Source organism: Tyto alba, unplaced genomic scaffold (assembly GCF_018691265.1).
Source record: "Tyto alba isolate M040663 unplaced genomic scaffold, T.alba_DEE_v4.0 Super-Scaffold_22, whole genome shotgun sequence".
NCBI lineage: Eukaryota > Metazoa > Chordata > Aves > Strigiformes > Tytonidae > Tyto > Tyto alba.
In genome coordinates, this window is record NW_024881296.1 from 7,943,434 (window position 1) to 7,961,575 (window position 18,142).

At 40.3% G+C, this 18,142-nt stretch overlaps 1 protein-coding gene across 1 annotated transcript in view; it reads right to left on the minus strand.

The window, feature by feature from the left end:
• Nucleotides 1–17,713, minus strand: part of TARBP1 (TAR (HIV-1) RNA binding protein 1) — a 39,195-nt gene extending 21,482 nt beyond the window's left edge. The window contains exons 1-13 of the mRNA XM_042795941.1: nucleotides 16,798–17,713; nucleotides 16,582–16,679; nucleotides 15,627–15,696; nucleotides 14,566–14,714; nucleotides 13,359–13,411; nucleotides 11,424–11,521; nucleotides 10,039–10,174; nucleotides 8,864–8,960; nucleotides 7,889–7,978; nucleotides 5,991–6,129; nucleotides 4,183–4,279; nucleotides 3,718–3,893; nucleotides 422–519 (exon numbers count right to left, since the gene is read on the minus strand). Coding sequence (XP_042651875.1) covers nucleotides 422–519; nucleotides 3,718–3,893; nucleotides 4,183–4,279; nucleotides 5,991–6,129; nucleotides 7,889–7,978; nucleotides 8,864–8,960; nucleotides 10,039–10,174; nucleotides 11,424–11,521; nucleotides 13,359–13,411; nucleotides 14,566–14,714; nucleotides 15,627–15,696; nucleotides 16,582–16,679; nucleotides 16,798–17,662 — 2,166 coding nt within the window. The 5' untranslated portion in view covers nucleotides 17,663–17,713. The remainder of the gene's footprint in view (nucleotides 1–421; nucleotides 520–3,717; nucleotides 3,894–4,182; nucleotides 4,280–5,990; nucleotides 6,130–7,888; nucleotides 7,979–8,863; nucleotides 8,961–10,038; nucleotides 10,175–11,423; nucleotides 11,522–13,358; nucleotides 13,412–14,565; nucleotides 14,715–15,626; nucleotides 15,697–16,581; nucleotides 16,680–16,797) is intronic.
• Between the last annotated feature and the right edge of the window lie 429 nt (nucleotides 17,714–18,142).

The following is an 18,142-nucleotide window of genomic DNA, read 5'->3' on the forward strand; positions in this document are numbered from 1 at the left end:
ACTTTGCTTAAAAAGTCACAGGTTTCTTTGAGGTATAAACTGAAACACTGGCCACAGCAACAAAGAGTGGACGATAGTCAACAAAGATTTTAACCAGGCTGAGTACTGAAAGTCTCCAAACACGTCCACAACTGTACTAATAGAGACAATACAGTATGGTATGATACTCACAACTTCTTACTACATGATTTACTCAGAAGAAGCAAGCAATATGGACTACAGACACTAAGCACTACTTGTCAAGACACCTTTTTTTTTTTTCTTTATTCTTACTGTGACCATTCAAAAAAAGTTAACAGAAGTGTTTCTATGCAAATTGACTTCCTAGGTGTTTAAAGACTTGATATGAAAATTAGGCACGCTGGTAAATCAAATTAACAAGCAAAACCACACCAAAGTATGTCTCATAATAATTACTTACAGTACTTAACTCATTTGCAGTAAGCCGACGGAGAACAAACTCAAGAATACTCTCCACTGGTGTCATGAGAGATTTCCAGATAAAAAACAATACCCTATCTGTGTGGAAAAAAAAAAAAAAAAGTATTAACCTACAAAAATGTAATAAATTTCTTAAGGAAACTGCATCATGCAGATTTAATTAAGTTACAGAGTCAAAGTTGTACAGTAGTAAGTATTCAAATACCTAAGAATATCTTAAACCAGCGCTGTACTCTTTAGCAGTGCCAGCCATAGGGCTGAACAATCAAACCAGATAATATTCTTTCCTGACATTTAGGATGAATTAGTGAACCAAAGACCACACAAAACCAGAAGATCAAGGCATAATTTTCCAACTTGTAATGCACACTTTCATGCTATTCCTAACCCTCTGCACAAACAGTTTATTGATGAACTTACTCTAATAAAGAGCAAAAGTTTCCATATCCAGCAATTAATTATATGTGAGAAAAATGCAGTTATCCATTTATAATATGTACAGAAGTGAAAACTGGTTTTTGGTTGTGTTTTTTTTCTTTTTTTTTTGCTGTTTAGAAATAATTTGGCTTTGCATACAGAGTAATCTTACAAGATTTTGGACAAGTAACATCCTGGCTTAACACTGTAAACAAAAACACAAGGTTGTGACACCAAATGCAATACTTTCTCTACGAAAAAGTTAGGCTACAAAGTTAGGCCACATGTGCATGTCATTTCACAAACAAAAAGACACAAGTTTATTACACATGGGAGGTAGGTCACTGGTAAAAACATTTAACCACAAATACATTTCAATCTGTGCTTCAAGGGTAAGGGATAGCTGAAAGCCAACAAAATAACATATACAATATGAAAATGGAGTTAAAATACTCTGCATAACCACCTTGTTCTAAAAGTATCAGTCGGTCTCAGTATTGAGTAGAGTTACCCAGAGGTTACATCTGCTGTTTTTTCCTGGAGTTGACCCCAAGTTACACTTCTTAAAGCAAAATTATTACGAAATGGAAGACCTTCACAAGGTAGAAATAAAGGGACATGTTTCCAGAAGTTCCAAATCTATATGGTACTTACTTTCAATGTTCTCTATTAAAATGGCTCATTAGACTACATTTCTAGTGCTTAATTTGTTTAGAACAGTTTAATTATGTCCGATTATTATCACATTTTATCTTAAGTCTCAAATCACTAAAACATCTGCAATTAAAATTCAGAAATTCTTCAGGTAAACATGTTGGACATAAAATCCTCTGTAACACTATAAAAAAAAATAATTAGCAAAAACTTTCTGTTTAACATAGTGAAGTCTAACAACAGTACAGACAGCAAGACCTGTAGAAAAATGCTGCTGATTTCAGCACACATTTTAGACATGTCTATCCCCATTAAATAAAACACTTCCCAACTGTTATTATTTCTGTTTTACAATCCTAAATTCCTTTCTTCTTCCCTTCCATTTTATTATTTTCTATTTTTTCACCTCCTGTTTAATCAACACAGAAACAAAACTTCTTTACTGCACAGCATTATTCTTCCTGCTCCTCAACACGGTCAATTCACAGCTGCAGAAACAAGATTTATTACTTGGCTCTCCTGTGCTGGAGGAAGCAGCACAAAATTATTGTAGGAAACAATGTAAGAAAAGGAAAGTAATCCTTGTTTAACTTAACAAAAAAAGGCATAATATTACACATCCAATTCTGAAAACCTCTTGAAAGACTCTACTGACAATGAGCTTGAGCTGTACTGGGGTACCTACGGCAGGCGTTCAAAAGGATGAAGACACTTTGATGCTCAGCCCTGCCAGACCGTAAGAACTCTGTTAGCAGAACTTAACATGCCAAGTCAGGCATCAAAATTCCCAAAGTAGGAGCAATCCATTACATCTACATTAGCAAGCACAGAAGGAAATAGGGCACACAAGGAAACTATTACACAAGGAGAGTTCAATTCTTGACACTAAAAGCCTAACATGCACTCGTATGTGTTTTGTAGGGTTCTGCTTCAAGTTTCTTGTAGCCTTGTGCTGTAGACCGAAAGTACGCTGGCAGCTGGGGTACATCTTACTGTTCAGTTTCACTTGAAGGAATTGACTTCAGCAGTCAGTGACCATCACAACATGAACTTTAACAGCCTGCATAATTAGTGCTCAATTTCAGTCAAACAGTTAAAATTCAAGAGGTGGTGTAAATGTATAAAGCATTTTTTAAAATGGGGGTAAGCATTTACTTCAGGGCTGCATTTAGACGTCTTTAAGAAATCTGGATGCAGAACCCAAAATATTTTTTTTTTTCCACATAAGAGCCTAGATCTGTAGCCCTCTCCAAAACTACTCTTGTACTCCATTTTATAAAAACACTGAAAAAAAAATTCCCAAAATAATCTGGGGAAGCAGAAACCACACACCGAGATCCCTCTTGTTCCAGTTTAGCATTCTAATTCATGAAAGTACTATTGCAATTTTTCATTTGCTCTCAGGAAAGAATACAGGTCTATTCTGGTTACAAACTGACCACGTTCTCAGAAAAGGAATAGTAAGGACTCCATAGCTTTTGTTCACTCTCTTGAAAGGTCTACAAGTTAAAGTGCTCAATCTGTGGGGGGTCAAAACTTCCAGAGTCAGATCAGCAGGCTTGTGCTGAAGTGGGCATCCCTTAACCTCCCTGCTTCTAACCAAGGTCAAACTAAAGCAGGTCAGTTAAGCGTGCCTACTGAAATCATGACTAATACCGTGAAATAATCAGAGGCATCCTGTCTTTTGCAGTCTAAACAGCGTTAGTTGAGACAAAATTACCTACCAGTCAACCCAGAAAACAGTATGTACACCAGGATTCACTTTATGCTCTCAGGGGAGGACTCTGTCTGAACCTGGGACAACTAAGCAGGTTAGGCTGGGTTTCTGTACTAACTTCTTTCTGAAGTGTCTAAATGATTTATGGAATCTATACATTGGCAAAGAAAAGGCCTATAAATATTTGTAATACAGTCACACTCCCCAGACTTTAACTAAATGCTAATCTAATCCTAATGGAGAACAACTGCTTTCTCAGAAGGCTTCCATGTTTTCAATTCCCAGTCCTTAGGACACCTTCAGAAAAGCTTCTATCAGATTGGACCCCCAGCTCAACTTCATAACCGATATGCCAGATTGCCAACTTTCACATTTACCACTTCTAGTCTGGTATTAATTTGACAATATAGCCTTAAAACAATAAATACCTTAGTTTTAGTTAAGACTATAATTAACATAAGACACAGTATACTGAAGATATCACTAACCATCTTGCGTATTGGAACATTTTAACGAACGGGTCTGCAATAACTTCAAGAGAAGCTGTAGGCTTTTATCTGTTTTCAGTGTTGGTATGTAAGCATTACTGCCAAGTTTCATCAAGACATCCAGAAGAGGGTTCAAGAAAGCCTCTAGTTCAATCCATTCTATGTTGCTTTTTCCACTACACAAAAACAAAAATTAAAAAGAAAGTCTTCTTCTGAGTATCTGCCTTAAGTGCTGAAGTCACTTATGGAAATAAATAGGACACACGTTTCCAAGACACTCAAGTATCTTTAGAAATGTTACCCAATATGTTTGCAGCAACAGTTGGACAAGGTCTAAGGAATGATCAGGTTGACCAAGTCTAGAGAAAAACAGACAGCTTCCTGACTTGATCAGGCTTCCAGCAGATCCTTCAGGAGTGAGGGGGTTGAAAAAGAGAAATGTAAAATAAGGTATTGCATACTTACCTGTGTTTATTCCTCATCTGCTCCACGTCTGCAGCCAACAGAATCATTGTTGCGACAAGCTTAGCTTCAAACCAGTCAGGCATAAAGCAATTTTCTCCTGATTAAAGATATTTTAAGGTTTCCACAGTATTTAAAAAAAACCTTAATTTTTAAAACTTTTGTTTTTACAACTTATTAAAATTAATTAGTAGTACAACAACAGTTAACGCAAAAAAAGAATATTACTACTCATTTTCCCCATTCTTTTGTCTAAATACAAACTAATTTCATGCAGAATCACTTTTCTTCTATGCCTCAAAGAGGCTAATCTCATTGGCCTCTATGCTGAAGTCAACTTCAGGCAACGTGTTGTATTACATAGTAGATCTCAATTGACTTTTCTATTGCTTTAAAAATATATTAGCATATTCAAATTAAGTGAACCAAGGACATAATTCCACTATGCTTTGACAGAAATATCAGCTCTTATTTTGACCAGCTAAAAGTTATATGAAGAAATAAAACTATTCTGTCAAAAGGAAATTAAAAAATCTAACTGAAGTTTCTCTTTTCATTGATCTTTTATGCAGGACTACATCATCATATTTACAAAACTATTTCTTAAATTGTAATACAAAAGCTGGGTTTAGGGGTTTTTGACTGGTATGTTTTGGGATTTGGGAATTTAGAATGCAAAACACACTTTGGAGGTCCGCTTCAAGCAACTGGACACGGTTGATTTTTTTTTTTCCCCTCCACAAAGCTGCTTATAAGCTAAGATTCATATCAAACCAGGAAATTACAAACATCACTTTTTATAAGTGAAACACAGATGATTGCCATGGAATTACAGATAATATAGACCAAGGACTAAACAACCATTTCAGGAAAGAGATCTGCCAAAATTTTTAGCAAAGCATTTACCTTGGAATATAAACAGACAAAATTTGCTTTCAACTTCTCTAACAATAAAACAATCTAGTGATGTTTCCTGGGCTGCAGGAAGTTTTGAAGCTATTTATCATTAGCAAATTCTGACATAGCTTTTATATCTCCTATAGGTATAATATTTTAAAAGTAGTGTTTTGACTTTTGACACTATAAAACTATGTAAAACTCGCTACAATTGCAGTTCTTAAGTAGCAAATAAGTGAGTGCCACACAAAAGTTAAAGTATTCAAAAAAATTAATTTGCCATTCCTTTCAATGTATGTGAAAGTATATTCTGAATTGAAGTTATAATAATTTTAAACGGGACAAACCTGTTCCTTCAGAGTCTACCTGTGAATTTATACAGCGTAAAAAAAACCTTCCTTGGTTATGACATGTGGCAGCTCATCTGCTGCAAGCAGTCCAAGGTCAAAAGAACATCACTACACAGGAAGGCACGTAACGAGGTGCCAAGCTGACTTAACTATACAGCATCTCTCTCTAAAAACACTCAGTCATTTTACAAAGCTCTGCTGAGAAAGGCTACAGAACGTGCATTTATTCACATTCTCTTGTGCTTTCCTCTGCCTCGATGCTCCACCATTTTCATGCACCATCAAAAAAGTAACAAAAGACATCTAATGTGCAAGCATCAGTGCAACATTAAAATTGAATATTAAGGCTTAACTTTCAATTAATACTGCAGAACTATTTATGAAGGAAAACTGGAATTAGAAAATAAAGTTCAAACTTAAGAATCACAAATATCACATATTAGGTTGAATTTGAATAGGTACAATATAAATAAACAAACAACTCTTCTGAAATCCAAAGGATTGTTGTAATCTTTTGTTTAAGTTATCTTCAAAACTTTTTTTATTAATAAACATTTAACTTACTTTCAGATGCTGGTATCTTAAGGTAATCTTCCACAAGACTGCGTACATATTGACACAATGATAATGTCTCTTGTTGTTCAAAATCAGAGGTTATAGACTTTCCAAAGCATCTGTCATTCACTTGCAACCAACTGCAAAGCTAAATTAAAAACAGTATGTTACTACTTAACCCCATCTGCCAGCTGTGTACTGACATTAACAACATAACAGCAGCATTCAGAAAGCACTGCTAAACATGAGCTGTTACATCAACAAATCCACACTGGGAGAGGTGTTCACTGGAGCTACCTTGAGGCTTAGCAGATTACTTATTCCATTCTAACACAGAAAAAGGTTCTTCCAGAGAATAATTCAGAGCACCCAAAAAAAAAGATCATTGCTACCAATTTAAGAAAAAGCACAGCTCTTAGAAATAAGCAAGATTGGTAAAAATTCCCTCATCTCAAAAGGGCTTCCCACAGTCAAGTGTTATCTAGTGAGACCTACTTTTTTTTTTTTAACTTTTATGCCAAAAATCAATGAAGTAAGGTGAAATGTACAGTGTAACTTGAGGACACTATGCAAAAAATCATTTTATCGTTACATCACTGTACAACTAACCAAAAGTTATGGCCACATATTCAGTTGGCTCCAGTATATCCTATATATAAAATTATTTCTTCTTTGAATTTTTTTCATAGCATTTTGCATCTTGCAAAGACATAAAACATATATCCTGCGGAAATTTAAAGTTTACAGTCTCACTCTACATGGTAGGCACATTTTTCCCTTTGAGACTACCCTGTTATTTTTGCCAGTGCTGAATTTATCCAAACAACATGAAAATCAGGAGGTGGCTCTTACACATATTTTTTTGGCCCATATCTTGGCCCATTCAGAGAGTCTCAGGATCCACATTATCTTGGACAGTAATTTCAAAACTAAAGGAAAGGAAAAATGCACACCATTGTAGCAGGCTATCTTTCTAAAGATAAAACAAACTTAAAAAATAGTGTACTCTTCCATCAGATTAAATTTTACAACAGATAGTTGAGGGGAAACAAGGGGAAGGTAACCGTTAAGAGAACAGATATAATATACAGAAATAACTGCCTGTAGAACCTGATGAGCAAGAGCAGCTCCAGCTGAGGATGTTACATCCACTTGGCATCCTTAATAAAAGAAGAGAGAAAAGCCCAATTCGTGGCTCTGTGAATACCGTAAGGTGGCCCACTTTGCACTCTCTCCATGAAGTTACCAACTATGTAAAGGAGTGAGTATGGATCCCTGATGGGAGAGATTACAGACACTAATACAGGGTTACCAATAGTGATTTTAGTTCCTACAATCATGGCAAAGGATGCAGAAGACCAGGACTGTAAAGAACACACAGAAGTCTCTTAAAGTACCAGTATTCAGGAACCAAAAGTCTGAGTAAGACCCAATTCTGATTTGCATTTCAATGTGGCCACACCCAAAAGCTGCAATACTGAGACAAACTAGGAAACACAATGAACTGGGACATACAGGCTCTGAAGGAGTTCAAAAAAACCTCTGCCTCAAGAAAAAGCTTTTTCTTCTGCAGAATTGAGAATTTCTGCATGAAGAAATAAGAAGTTGTATTCTTCCTCACCCACTTTGACTTACATTCAACCACCTTAGAATTCTTCCACTTTGAATTTGCTTAATAATTTGTTTAGGGTTAACATCAACACTTCTATAGCATTAAAAAAAAAAAAAAATCATCACAGCATTCAAGTGAAACATAAATACATCAGAACTCCACATCCAGAAATTCCCGAATGTACCAATGCAAAGGTAGCCAACTATTTAAATACTGAAGTAGTAATAATAAAATATGCATTTGTGTAGGTATTAAAAAATGTTTGATGAACAAATAACACAGCTTCAGTTCTCACCTCCATCCATAACATAGTATCTCTCCTCAGGGACTCCTCTGGTCTAAGGGACAAAAGAAAGCTTGAAACTTCTGGGAGGGACACTTTCTCCTGAAGAAATTAATCAAGATACAAGAGTTGCCAACATAATATACAACAGATAACATCTATGTAACAACTCAAGAAGTTTGTTGTCATGTCATCTGGCAGAAGTTTCAAAAAAAGAGATTGACTTTTTCCTTTCCATGACACAGACTCATTTTCGCCTCTTTGGGACCAAATTATCTTTACTAAGGAACACAATTTCATCTTCTCAAGTATTAAAAATCTATCTGAAAGTTAATGAATTGACTAGAAGAATAGTGCTATTCACTGATGACACCTTTTAAATGAATGTACATAAATGAGTAAAAGTCACTGATAAGTACTAGTTTTGTATTTCCAAACAGAAATTCTGCTCAGACAAGTTTAGAGCCAAAACATACAACATGGAAGATGGTCTACTCATCTGGAAAGCAAGTGTGTTATAAGAAAACCAAAACATGAATACTTTGACTACTGAATAATTAAGGTTTTGCTATTTCAACAAAAATGGTAGCTTTATCATTGGTATTATGAATACATTTATTCTCTAACTTATTTCAAGGATGTCCGTTTAGTTTCTATCTGTTAAAACCTGAGTTTATACAGTGGATATTATAATAGGATACTATTCCATAACTACCACATGAAAACCCTACAAGAAAACATCAACTAATAAAAGTTAATGAAAAAAAAAAATACATCTTATGAAAAACAAAGTTAACAGAAGCATACCCGTACCTACATATCAGTTTTTTAAGTAGTCACTAAAAAAAAAACGCAAATCCAGCAAAATCAGTTGTTCCATGTTGTATTTAGCAATTTTTTGAATACTGTTTACCCTGTAAAAGTGTTAGTGTATTTCTATTACACCAGGAAGAAAAGAAAAGAAAAACAAATCAAAACCAAACCCACCACATCAGTCAAATGCATAGCTGTTTGAAGAAGATAGCACTGAGCAGCTCCACGCAACAAAATCTGATGAGTGATCATAGTACACTGAAGGACATCTCTGGAAAGAGGAAAAATATGCACTGTAGAAAACACAACCTTTGGAAGCTTAAACATTTTCATGTATTTGCTAATTATTAACCATTTTCAATATATTAGATTGTATTTAACAAGCATATTCTACTAAGCATAACACAAGGCCATTCCCTGACCAGACAGCATACAATCCAGAACCAAAACAAGAGCTGTATGTACTTTAAAAAAAGGGTATTAAAACTTAGATAAGGAAGTTCATCTTGGATAAGCAAGTTTATTGACATATTAAAAAGCATGGTGGGAGGGGGAGCAAAACAAACCCAAAACTAAAGGAATAATCCCCATGATCATATAAATTCAAACTGATAATTTAATATGTGCATTTGTAACAAATATAACAAATATAGAAATGTTTGCCACCAAACTCTGACACTAGCACAAAACTGAAAGAAGCACAAAACTGAAAGAAACCTTCACTGATCTTTTATCAGCAGACGTGTGTCTTTTTTGTCTTTTTTTTTATAAAATACTTTTATCCGATATTCCTTCAACCACCACTAAGATTTTATTTCAAAGCTCAAATCTGATTAAACTGGAATAATGACTGATTTTTAGTGGCTCTAGGAAGTGAAAGCAGACACTTAAGAAACATCAGAGTGATTAAGGACAGTACCTACGCCAATAACTTTTACCTAGCCTTTTATTTACATGTACTCCAGATTTCAGTTTTGTGGGCTGTCCCCTGATATAGCCTCAACTACTATTATTAAACAAGGTTTTAATGTAATTAGAAGAAAATAAAGAGTTTGATATACATATCAGTTAGGAAGCATAGAATCCCAGGGGAAAACAATGCCAAAAAAGAAGCAATGACAAAGGTCTGGAATGCAAAACAATCATTTTTTAAGTCACACAGAGATATAAATACACTTGTTCTTAAACTGCTTTCCTCTGTGAATTAGACATTACGAGAGAACCTTCCATTCCCATGGACAACCATCACATCCTCCCAAAAGTAGCAAACATGAGTTAAATCCCGGCTTTCCAGATATTCAGCACATTCTTTAGAAGTCTGCAGGAACAAAATGAAGTGCACATTTTACCTTAAAGCATGAAGTCCCTCAGTGCCCAGTACTTTACACGCAGGGATATATGCCAGAGCCATAGAAAGAAACAAAATGGGAACCGCACACCAATGCCTACTTGTCATCTTCTGAATAAATTTTAACAGGAAACTGCCTTAAAATAAAAAACAAATGAAACAAACAATCCAGAGTGATTTCTTGCTCTCCAATGCATCTCATACAGACCCCAGCAAAAGAGTGTTATGATCGTTTCTGAAAATTAAATGGAAGACAATATTATAATTTCGGAATTATTTCCATGAAGAAAGTACATTCCAAAGAAGTCTGTCAGTAGGGCAATATGATAAGGAGATGACCAGAAATAAATCTGTTTCTAGCTTTGGTGATATGCACTAATCACCATATCCAGTAACAGAATTTTAACTCTGATTGTTTCAAGTACTAAACAATGCCTTTTTTTAAGCTGCCACTCAGTCTGTGTGATGGCAGACTGAAGTACGTAACAATTCAACCAGTTTAATGGATGCTGGCATGGCCAATGCAAGCCTCAACAAATGCCACAGCTACACCCTATAAAAGCAGGTCACCCAGTCTCAGGGTTGTTAATCAGATGCCCTCCGTTCTGTGACAAAATATATGCCTTGGGACAGGGCAAAGAAATAGGACATCTAAGGCATTACAAACATGCAAGGTGTCTCCTACCAGAATGTGTACCTGTAGATACAGGGTACTGAACTGAGCTGGTCCTACCCTTATTTAATCCAATTAGACCAGATATTAAATGCTGGTCTGTCAAAGGTTGCTCCTTCTTTTCAGCCTACACTAACACCAAAATTTGGAACAATCTGAGAAATCTTCCTCCATCCAATCTCACAATAAAAGAATCATTATTCAGCTTCTACTTCAGCACTTGGACTGGCTCTTCTGAATGCCTAACTACACAGGTTGTGAATAAAAAGGTCTGGGGTTTTTTTAACCTATCTGCTAAGCAAATCAAAACAAACAAAAAAAAAAAACACACCAACACCTCCAAAACCCCAAAACAAACAAACAAAAAAGAGTAGTTCTAAAGATTTTACTCAGCACGGTATTATCTACACTGACAAATAAAGAAAAAAGAATTTGCAAATACTGTTCACCTTCAGAACTTAGGAGTTTGGTTTTTTCATGAAAAAAAAGTCTGCTTCAGTTTGCACCTAAAACAATTTTGTAGCTTAACACTGCAGCATCCCTGAGAGCCTCTGAAGACCTCTCTCTTCTCTGGAAACTCCACTGCCACAAAAAGAACTACTCCTTTTTTCTCTCAAGTAAGGTAGAAAAACAGTGGTAAACATTTACATGAGATACAGAAACTGGGTCCATAGTCTTTATCTTAAAACATAAAAGGTGAAACTGAAACATACCTTTTTCTTCCTCTGGAAGAAGCATGAGATAAGTAGCCAAAAACTTCTGCAGCCTCATTCCCAGAGAAGGACAGGCTCCCATTAACTGATCTGGTGTCCTGTTGGGTTTTAAAACATCAAATACACAACTGGCATGTTAACAGCTACAAGTAGGATTGCCCCTAAACAAAAACAAAGTACAGTTCAGTGGTTAATTCACTGGAGAGACTGCTCCAACAGGCCACCGAGCTGGCAGTGCATCAGCTTGTGTCCTCCACTCATCCCGGTACTCCAACAGCACCCAGCAAACACACAGAGGAGAGGATGGGGAGGGTCACAACAGCGTGACTCTCCTCGGCTACCTACAAGGACGTGATGGTGGCACACTCCGGCATGCAAGTGCAGCCTCAAGTCAAGTTACTCGGGACTGAGAGCATCTTAGATTGAGCCCACGGTAAGAGAAAGTCCTGTCTGTTCAACCCCGTGCCCACACCCACAGAGTGACACGGGCCTGCGCGGAGCAGGTGCTCAGGGCACACGGGACAAGATCAGTGGCATGCAGTGGGAACACGACCAGTCTGATTTGGAGAACAGCAAAGACACATTACCTACACAAGTGTGCTAGGGGAGCAAGATTATAACGTCAGTATAAAGAAAACTGGTGAGCAGCACTGAAGGTTTTAAGATGCACGAAACACTCCACAAGACCAACAGAGATGACCTACGTCTCACCAGAAGTCTCAAGGTCCTGGCTATCAAGGATTAGCACCAGTCCTGAGATTTTACAGTTTTCTCTCAAACAGCCTGACATTAATCGTAACAACTTTTATATTCTTGGTATACTCAAACATGTTCTCTCCTCTACATATGCCAACACATTTCACCAGAAACACAGAAGCTAAGAGAGAAGATTATGAAGCATCAATCCAACACAGTTCTACATACACACCGAAACACTCAGCACTTGCTTCAACCTCTGACTTCCCATCCACGTGTGCCCGTGGAAAGCATACTGCAGCAAACTGCGGCATGCTGAGATGAGAAACGTGTAACTGCTGCGAGAGCCTGAAGAGAGCACACTGGGCCTGTCGTGTTTAGACGAAACAACCTATTTTGGCTACACTTTAGCCAGAATCACCCAATCCAAACTGATCACCAGAGTTTTTTCCTCAAAAAAAAACGCATAAAGAGACAGCGTCAACAATTTAGCTGCCTAACAAGGTCAGCCACAGAAGGCTCCTCCAACATTGTTCTGAACAGAGTTTGAGATTGCTAGCTGCATCACCCAAGCCATCACCTCTGGCACAATGCTGAGCACATGAAGTGCATTCAGCCCTTCATTCCCCATTCTCACTACTCTCCATGCAACTAGCATGAAGGACTGAATGCCACGAGTACACTGAATGTATAAGCAACTTGCAAATTCTCCAACTTTTATCTGTTCTTTATGTATTTACACCAAGGGAGGCCACTGTCATCTGCTGACTGCAAATAGTTTCCTGTGAAAAAGAATTCATTTCTCAAAAGATAATCAGGCACTGTTGAAAAACCACTTCAATCAGTTATGAACTGGCAACAATTAGAACAGCCCCTTCTTTCTGTGTGGCAGGAAAATGAAAAGATAAAAAAATACGTCATTAAGTTATTAATTTATCATATCTCACTTCATTTCTGAATGAATATTTCAACACCAGGTGTAAAACAGGACCCTGAGGCATCCCTATGTTGCTGTTACTAGGATTAAATTGAACCTACTTCATCTTACTCACAGCTACCCACCTTTCCTGAAAAACTCCCTGCCTGTCAGTAAGCTTAGCAACACCATTTGTTTATTAATGTGTTTCCCTTTACCCAAGATTTTACCCACTTACTCAAACCAGTATTATTAGAAGAAATTTCCAATAATCAAGACATTAAAAAAAACAAAACAAACAAAAAAAAAAATCAATGGCTTACTTGCTATAGAGGGAACTTTCTGAGAGGGCATCCATTAATGGTCCGATAATAAACTGATAAAAGGAAACATAATTAATAAATGTAAACTTGCAAGGCACTCCTATATATAACCTAACCAGACTTATTACATCAGTCTTTAAAAGGACAGAATCAGAAATTAGAGAATACTCTTGCTAGTAGTAAATAGTAGGAGCAAAAAGAGAAGGTAATTAAAGAGAAGGGGGAGCAGGAGAATAAACAAAAAAAAGGAATTTTTTCACCAAGTACATTTCACAGAGCATTGGGAAACGTGCAGTCAAATAAGAAATCCTTTTGAGATACAGATGGAGAAAAGTTATTTAAACATGAAACAAAATGAAAATTAGGGGCCAACAAAAGTTGCAAGATTTAGGGTGTGTTTTAAGGATGACCAGATTTCAAGTCAGTCATCAAGAGGCTGACTTAATTTGCATAAATCAGAAAAGTTAACCTCTGAGAGCAACACTCCTTCTATGAAGGAGAGAAGGAAGAAATATCATATAATCTAGATCATTCCTTACTAAGGTGTAGGCTGGTTGGGGAGTCAACCTACATATGATACAATAAAAAACCCAAACAAACAAACAAACCAAAAAACCCCACCAAACTTTAAACTTACAATATTTCTTCCCTCAGATAAAATATTTTAAAGTGTGTCTTTTAACAGGATACAGTAATATACCGATTATACTACAGAGACATTCACCTTATCACAGGGTTATCTAGCAATGGATCTTCAAAATCCAGCCTTGAGTAGGAGACAATGTGCACAGACTTGAAGTCTGTTGACCAGGTTAATCCAAGACCCTGTTCAATCAATTAATATTAATTAATGATTTTTGAGAGGTTCAAGGGGCTCTGAAAATCTGAAGCATCAATCACCCTTCTGAGAATTTCACTTCTGGAAACAAATCTCAGTAAAGTGGGAGCCAACTTTAATTAGTGAGCATTCGTCTGAAATATGGGAATGAATGACTGCACTCAAAAATGCATTCCCCCTAGCCTAGCCATTTTTCAACTAATTATATATTTGATGCCACTTACAAACATTGCTATCACTTGCTCAGCTAAATAAGAGGGTATTTTTACAGAATGTGTCTAATTCCAACACTACTGAGGCAATTAGTGTTCAGATCTATTACAAATTAGAACATCTGCTTGTTCTGGCAAGTAACAGTAACACCCTTACCTCCGAAAAACCAAGTGAATTTGGAAGATGCTTCGTTTCATAAAGCTCCAGAAAATGAAGAATGCCTTCCTTTGTCAATGTTTTATTCTCACTCTCAAACATTCGTTTATAAATGCACATGTGCCATGATGGGTGAAATAACCAACAACCTGTGACAAAAGGAAATTCTTCTAAAGTGACACAGAAATGACAGTGACACATTAACACACTAACACACAACATACCAACATTCTGGACAACATCACAGTCAATTCACAGGACATCTCAAAAAAAGATGATTATAGCTACCAGATTTATAAAAATACCCTGCTAAATCTCCAATAAAAAAAAGAAAAAAAACAAAACAAAGCCATAGGGCTTTCTACACTTACCCTCTAAATTTTAGTAGTTACAAATTAAAATGACTAACAAGTGCAAAACCCATGTCCTTTTTCCTGCAACTTGCCTCATATCAACATTGCATTCACCTGCAACTTTCACATTAATAGTCTTCCCACTTCACAAATCTCTGACATCTTGCACTACCTAACTACCTGTGCTCCATTTTGCCCTACAAAAGACAACATTACATCCTTCACCATGCTGTCTCAGCATTCATTTTATTTCTTCTCTCTCTACTTCCAACAAGTTTAGGGTTGGGTTTTTTTTTCCCCTTTTACAGAATTGTGCAGGTGACTTGGCTTATATGACTCACTCCAAGAATCTCTGGCTTTGTTTTATTTTCACCTTAGCTTAAGTAAAGCAAAATGTAGGGGAAAAGGACCATTTAGTTGGGTCTGCCGACAGAAAGAATTATTTCAAGATAACATAGTAAGCAATAAATGCTAGGATTTCTTCTTCTCAGAGCAGAGCAGAGCTGTCTGCAAATGACTGTCAAGCAACCTATGCAAATAGCAGACCCAGAAAAACTGGAACAGCCACCCAGAAAACAGCTAATCTGAGAAACAAAACATAACAAAAAGCTGCTACTAAAACAGCAGAAAGAATAACAAAAAAAAAAAGAAAGTGTGAATTAACTGCCTAATAGTTAGGAGACGTTTCAGGAAAAAGTTATGTCCTACCTTTTTCCCCTGATATAGCGTGCTCGTATAAACTGTTCAGTTTTGGTAGTACTGGCTTTATGACATGGATCTGAAATGCAAATCAGACGCAACATAAGTAGTCAGTTTATATCTCAAACCTAGGAACCTGCACTTATTCATGGGCTAGAATTTACTTTCAATAGCAATGATACAGTAATTGGCAATGCAACTGTATTTAAACAAACCTGCAACGCCCACGCAACTGATCCTGGCACTGGGTACGTAACGCTTAATTGTAGCTTAACACTGAAGAAAAACTGGTATTTCTATGCTACCGTATCATAAGAATAATACTTCCTCATAGCCAACCATTCTGTTCTTCACAATTATAATAAAATCAGCACAAATCCCTAAATGTTTTGGTAAATACTATTTTTTTCAGTCACAGGACAGTTATGTACAAATAAATTAACTACCAACAGATAATCACGAGCAATAGTTAACACCACAATACCACCCAATCAGAGAGGCTTCAAGTCAAGAGGAACCTTTTTGCCAAGTACACTGGACGCAGAGTCAAACTCAACAATTGTCATCAAAGGCCACAAGGGCTTTATTGTACAGATGTAATTGCCTCTACTGGAAAGAGGTTATTACGTGCACTGGCCCCATTTTCACTAAGAACCAGGTCATCCACGGTCTAGCAGTAAACTGCAATCCAGGCTTTTCTTTCCTGGTTCAAGCTGGTGCTTTAACCGGAATTATTCCAAAAACAGAGGAGATTTCTGAACATACTCCAAACGGATTACACGTGCTGTGTTTTAAATACTGAAAATTCGAAATAAAAATACTCCTCTCAGTGCTTACTGAGATACCCTCAATCACCCGAACGGAAAACTTTTTGCCAGAGAGCAAGGTATTTACGGTACATGGGCCAGAAGTAAGGTGTCACCCAGAACCATGATGAGCCCGACAGACCTCACGGTGCTCCTACCTGGTTTCCTTCCAGAGTTTCCATTATCAATAGGTACGTCTCCCAAAACTGCAGGAGCTTCTCGTTCTTCTCAGCAGACCACCAAAACAGACTCGATTCTAGAAAGACAAAACCAAACCAAACAAGGCCAGCAGGCGCGGGTGTCTCGCCGCCGCCCTACGTGTGTCTGTGTGTGTGTCCGTGTGTGTGTCCCCGGCCCCCCTCCCCCCCACGTACCGTCTCCGCCGTCCGTGGGGCAGCGCAGCTCGGCGCGCTGCCCGCCGCTCAGGTCCAGGGCTCTCTGCAGCAGGTAGCGGGCCCGCTTCCTGCACAGCCCGTCCCGCTCCGTCAGTCCCTCCTGCACCACCCGCCAGAACCGCGGGCACAGCCGCGCATCCAGCCCCGGCCCCGGCCCCGGCCCCGGCGGTCCCCGCGGCAGCAGCGCGTCGGCCAAGGCGCTCAGCGCCAGCAGCGCCCGCCCGGCCCGCGGCGGCCCGCCGTCGCCCAGCAGCCCCTCCCAGACGCGCCGCAGGGCCGCCCCGTTGCCGCCCAGCGCCGGCAGCAGCCGCCCGGCCACCAGCGCCGCCGCCGCCTCGCCCTCCCCCTCCTCCCGCACCAGCGCCAGCGCCGCCGCCACGCACCGCGACACCAGCGCCGGCTCCTCCAGCCGCGGCGCCGCCGCCGCCAGCGCCTCCACCGCCGCCTCCGCGCCCCCCCCCGCCCCGCCGCCCGCCGCCAGCTCGGCCAGGGCGTCGCGGGCCAGCCGGGCGGCCAGCGGCGCCCCGCACAGCTGCACGCAGTGCCGCAGGGCCCCCCGCGCCGCCCGCGACAGCCGCAGCCGCTCCCCGCCGCCCGCCGCCTCCCCGCCGCGCAGCAGCGGCCGGCACCGCTCCAGCGCCACCTCCCAGGCCGCCCGCCGCAGCGCCTCGGCCTGCCCCGGCGGCGGCGGCGGCCCCCCGCCCGCGGCCAGGCGCTGGAGCAGGAGGCGCAGCGCCTCCGCGCGATCGGCGGAGAGCGGCGCGCAGACGGCGCGCAGCACCGCGCAGGGGTCGCCGCCGCCGCCGCCGCCGGCCAGCAGCGCGTCGGCCAGCACCTCCTCCATCCCGCCGGGGCCGCGGCCGGCAGCGCCGCGCCTGTGCAGCCGGCGGCGGGGTGGCCTCTTGCTCCTCCTCTTCCTCCTCCTCCTCCTCCTCCTCCTCCTCCTCCTCCTCCTCACGCGGGGTCCCGCCGCCGCCCGCTGGGGGCGCGCGACCAGCGCCAGGGGCGGGCGGGTGCCGTGGGTCGGTCCGCGGAGGCGCCGGGGCTGCGGCGCGACGGCGGCGGGGAGCGCGCGCCGGGGAGGCCCCTGCTTTCCGAGGTGGCGCGGCGGCGCGTACGCCGGCCTGCGCGTGCTCGGCTGCGCGTGTGTCCCCCACGCGCGTTTCCGCTGCTGAGCGAGGGCAGCCCACCCCGCGTGTCCCCACGGGTTTGAGCGCAGGGAGGCCACAGGGGTCGGCGCCACGCTGGAGGGGACGAGCTCCCTTCCTCGTGCGCCTGGGAAACGCTTCACGCGCTTCGCAGTGCGGGACCAAACGGCAGCAGT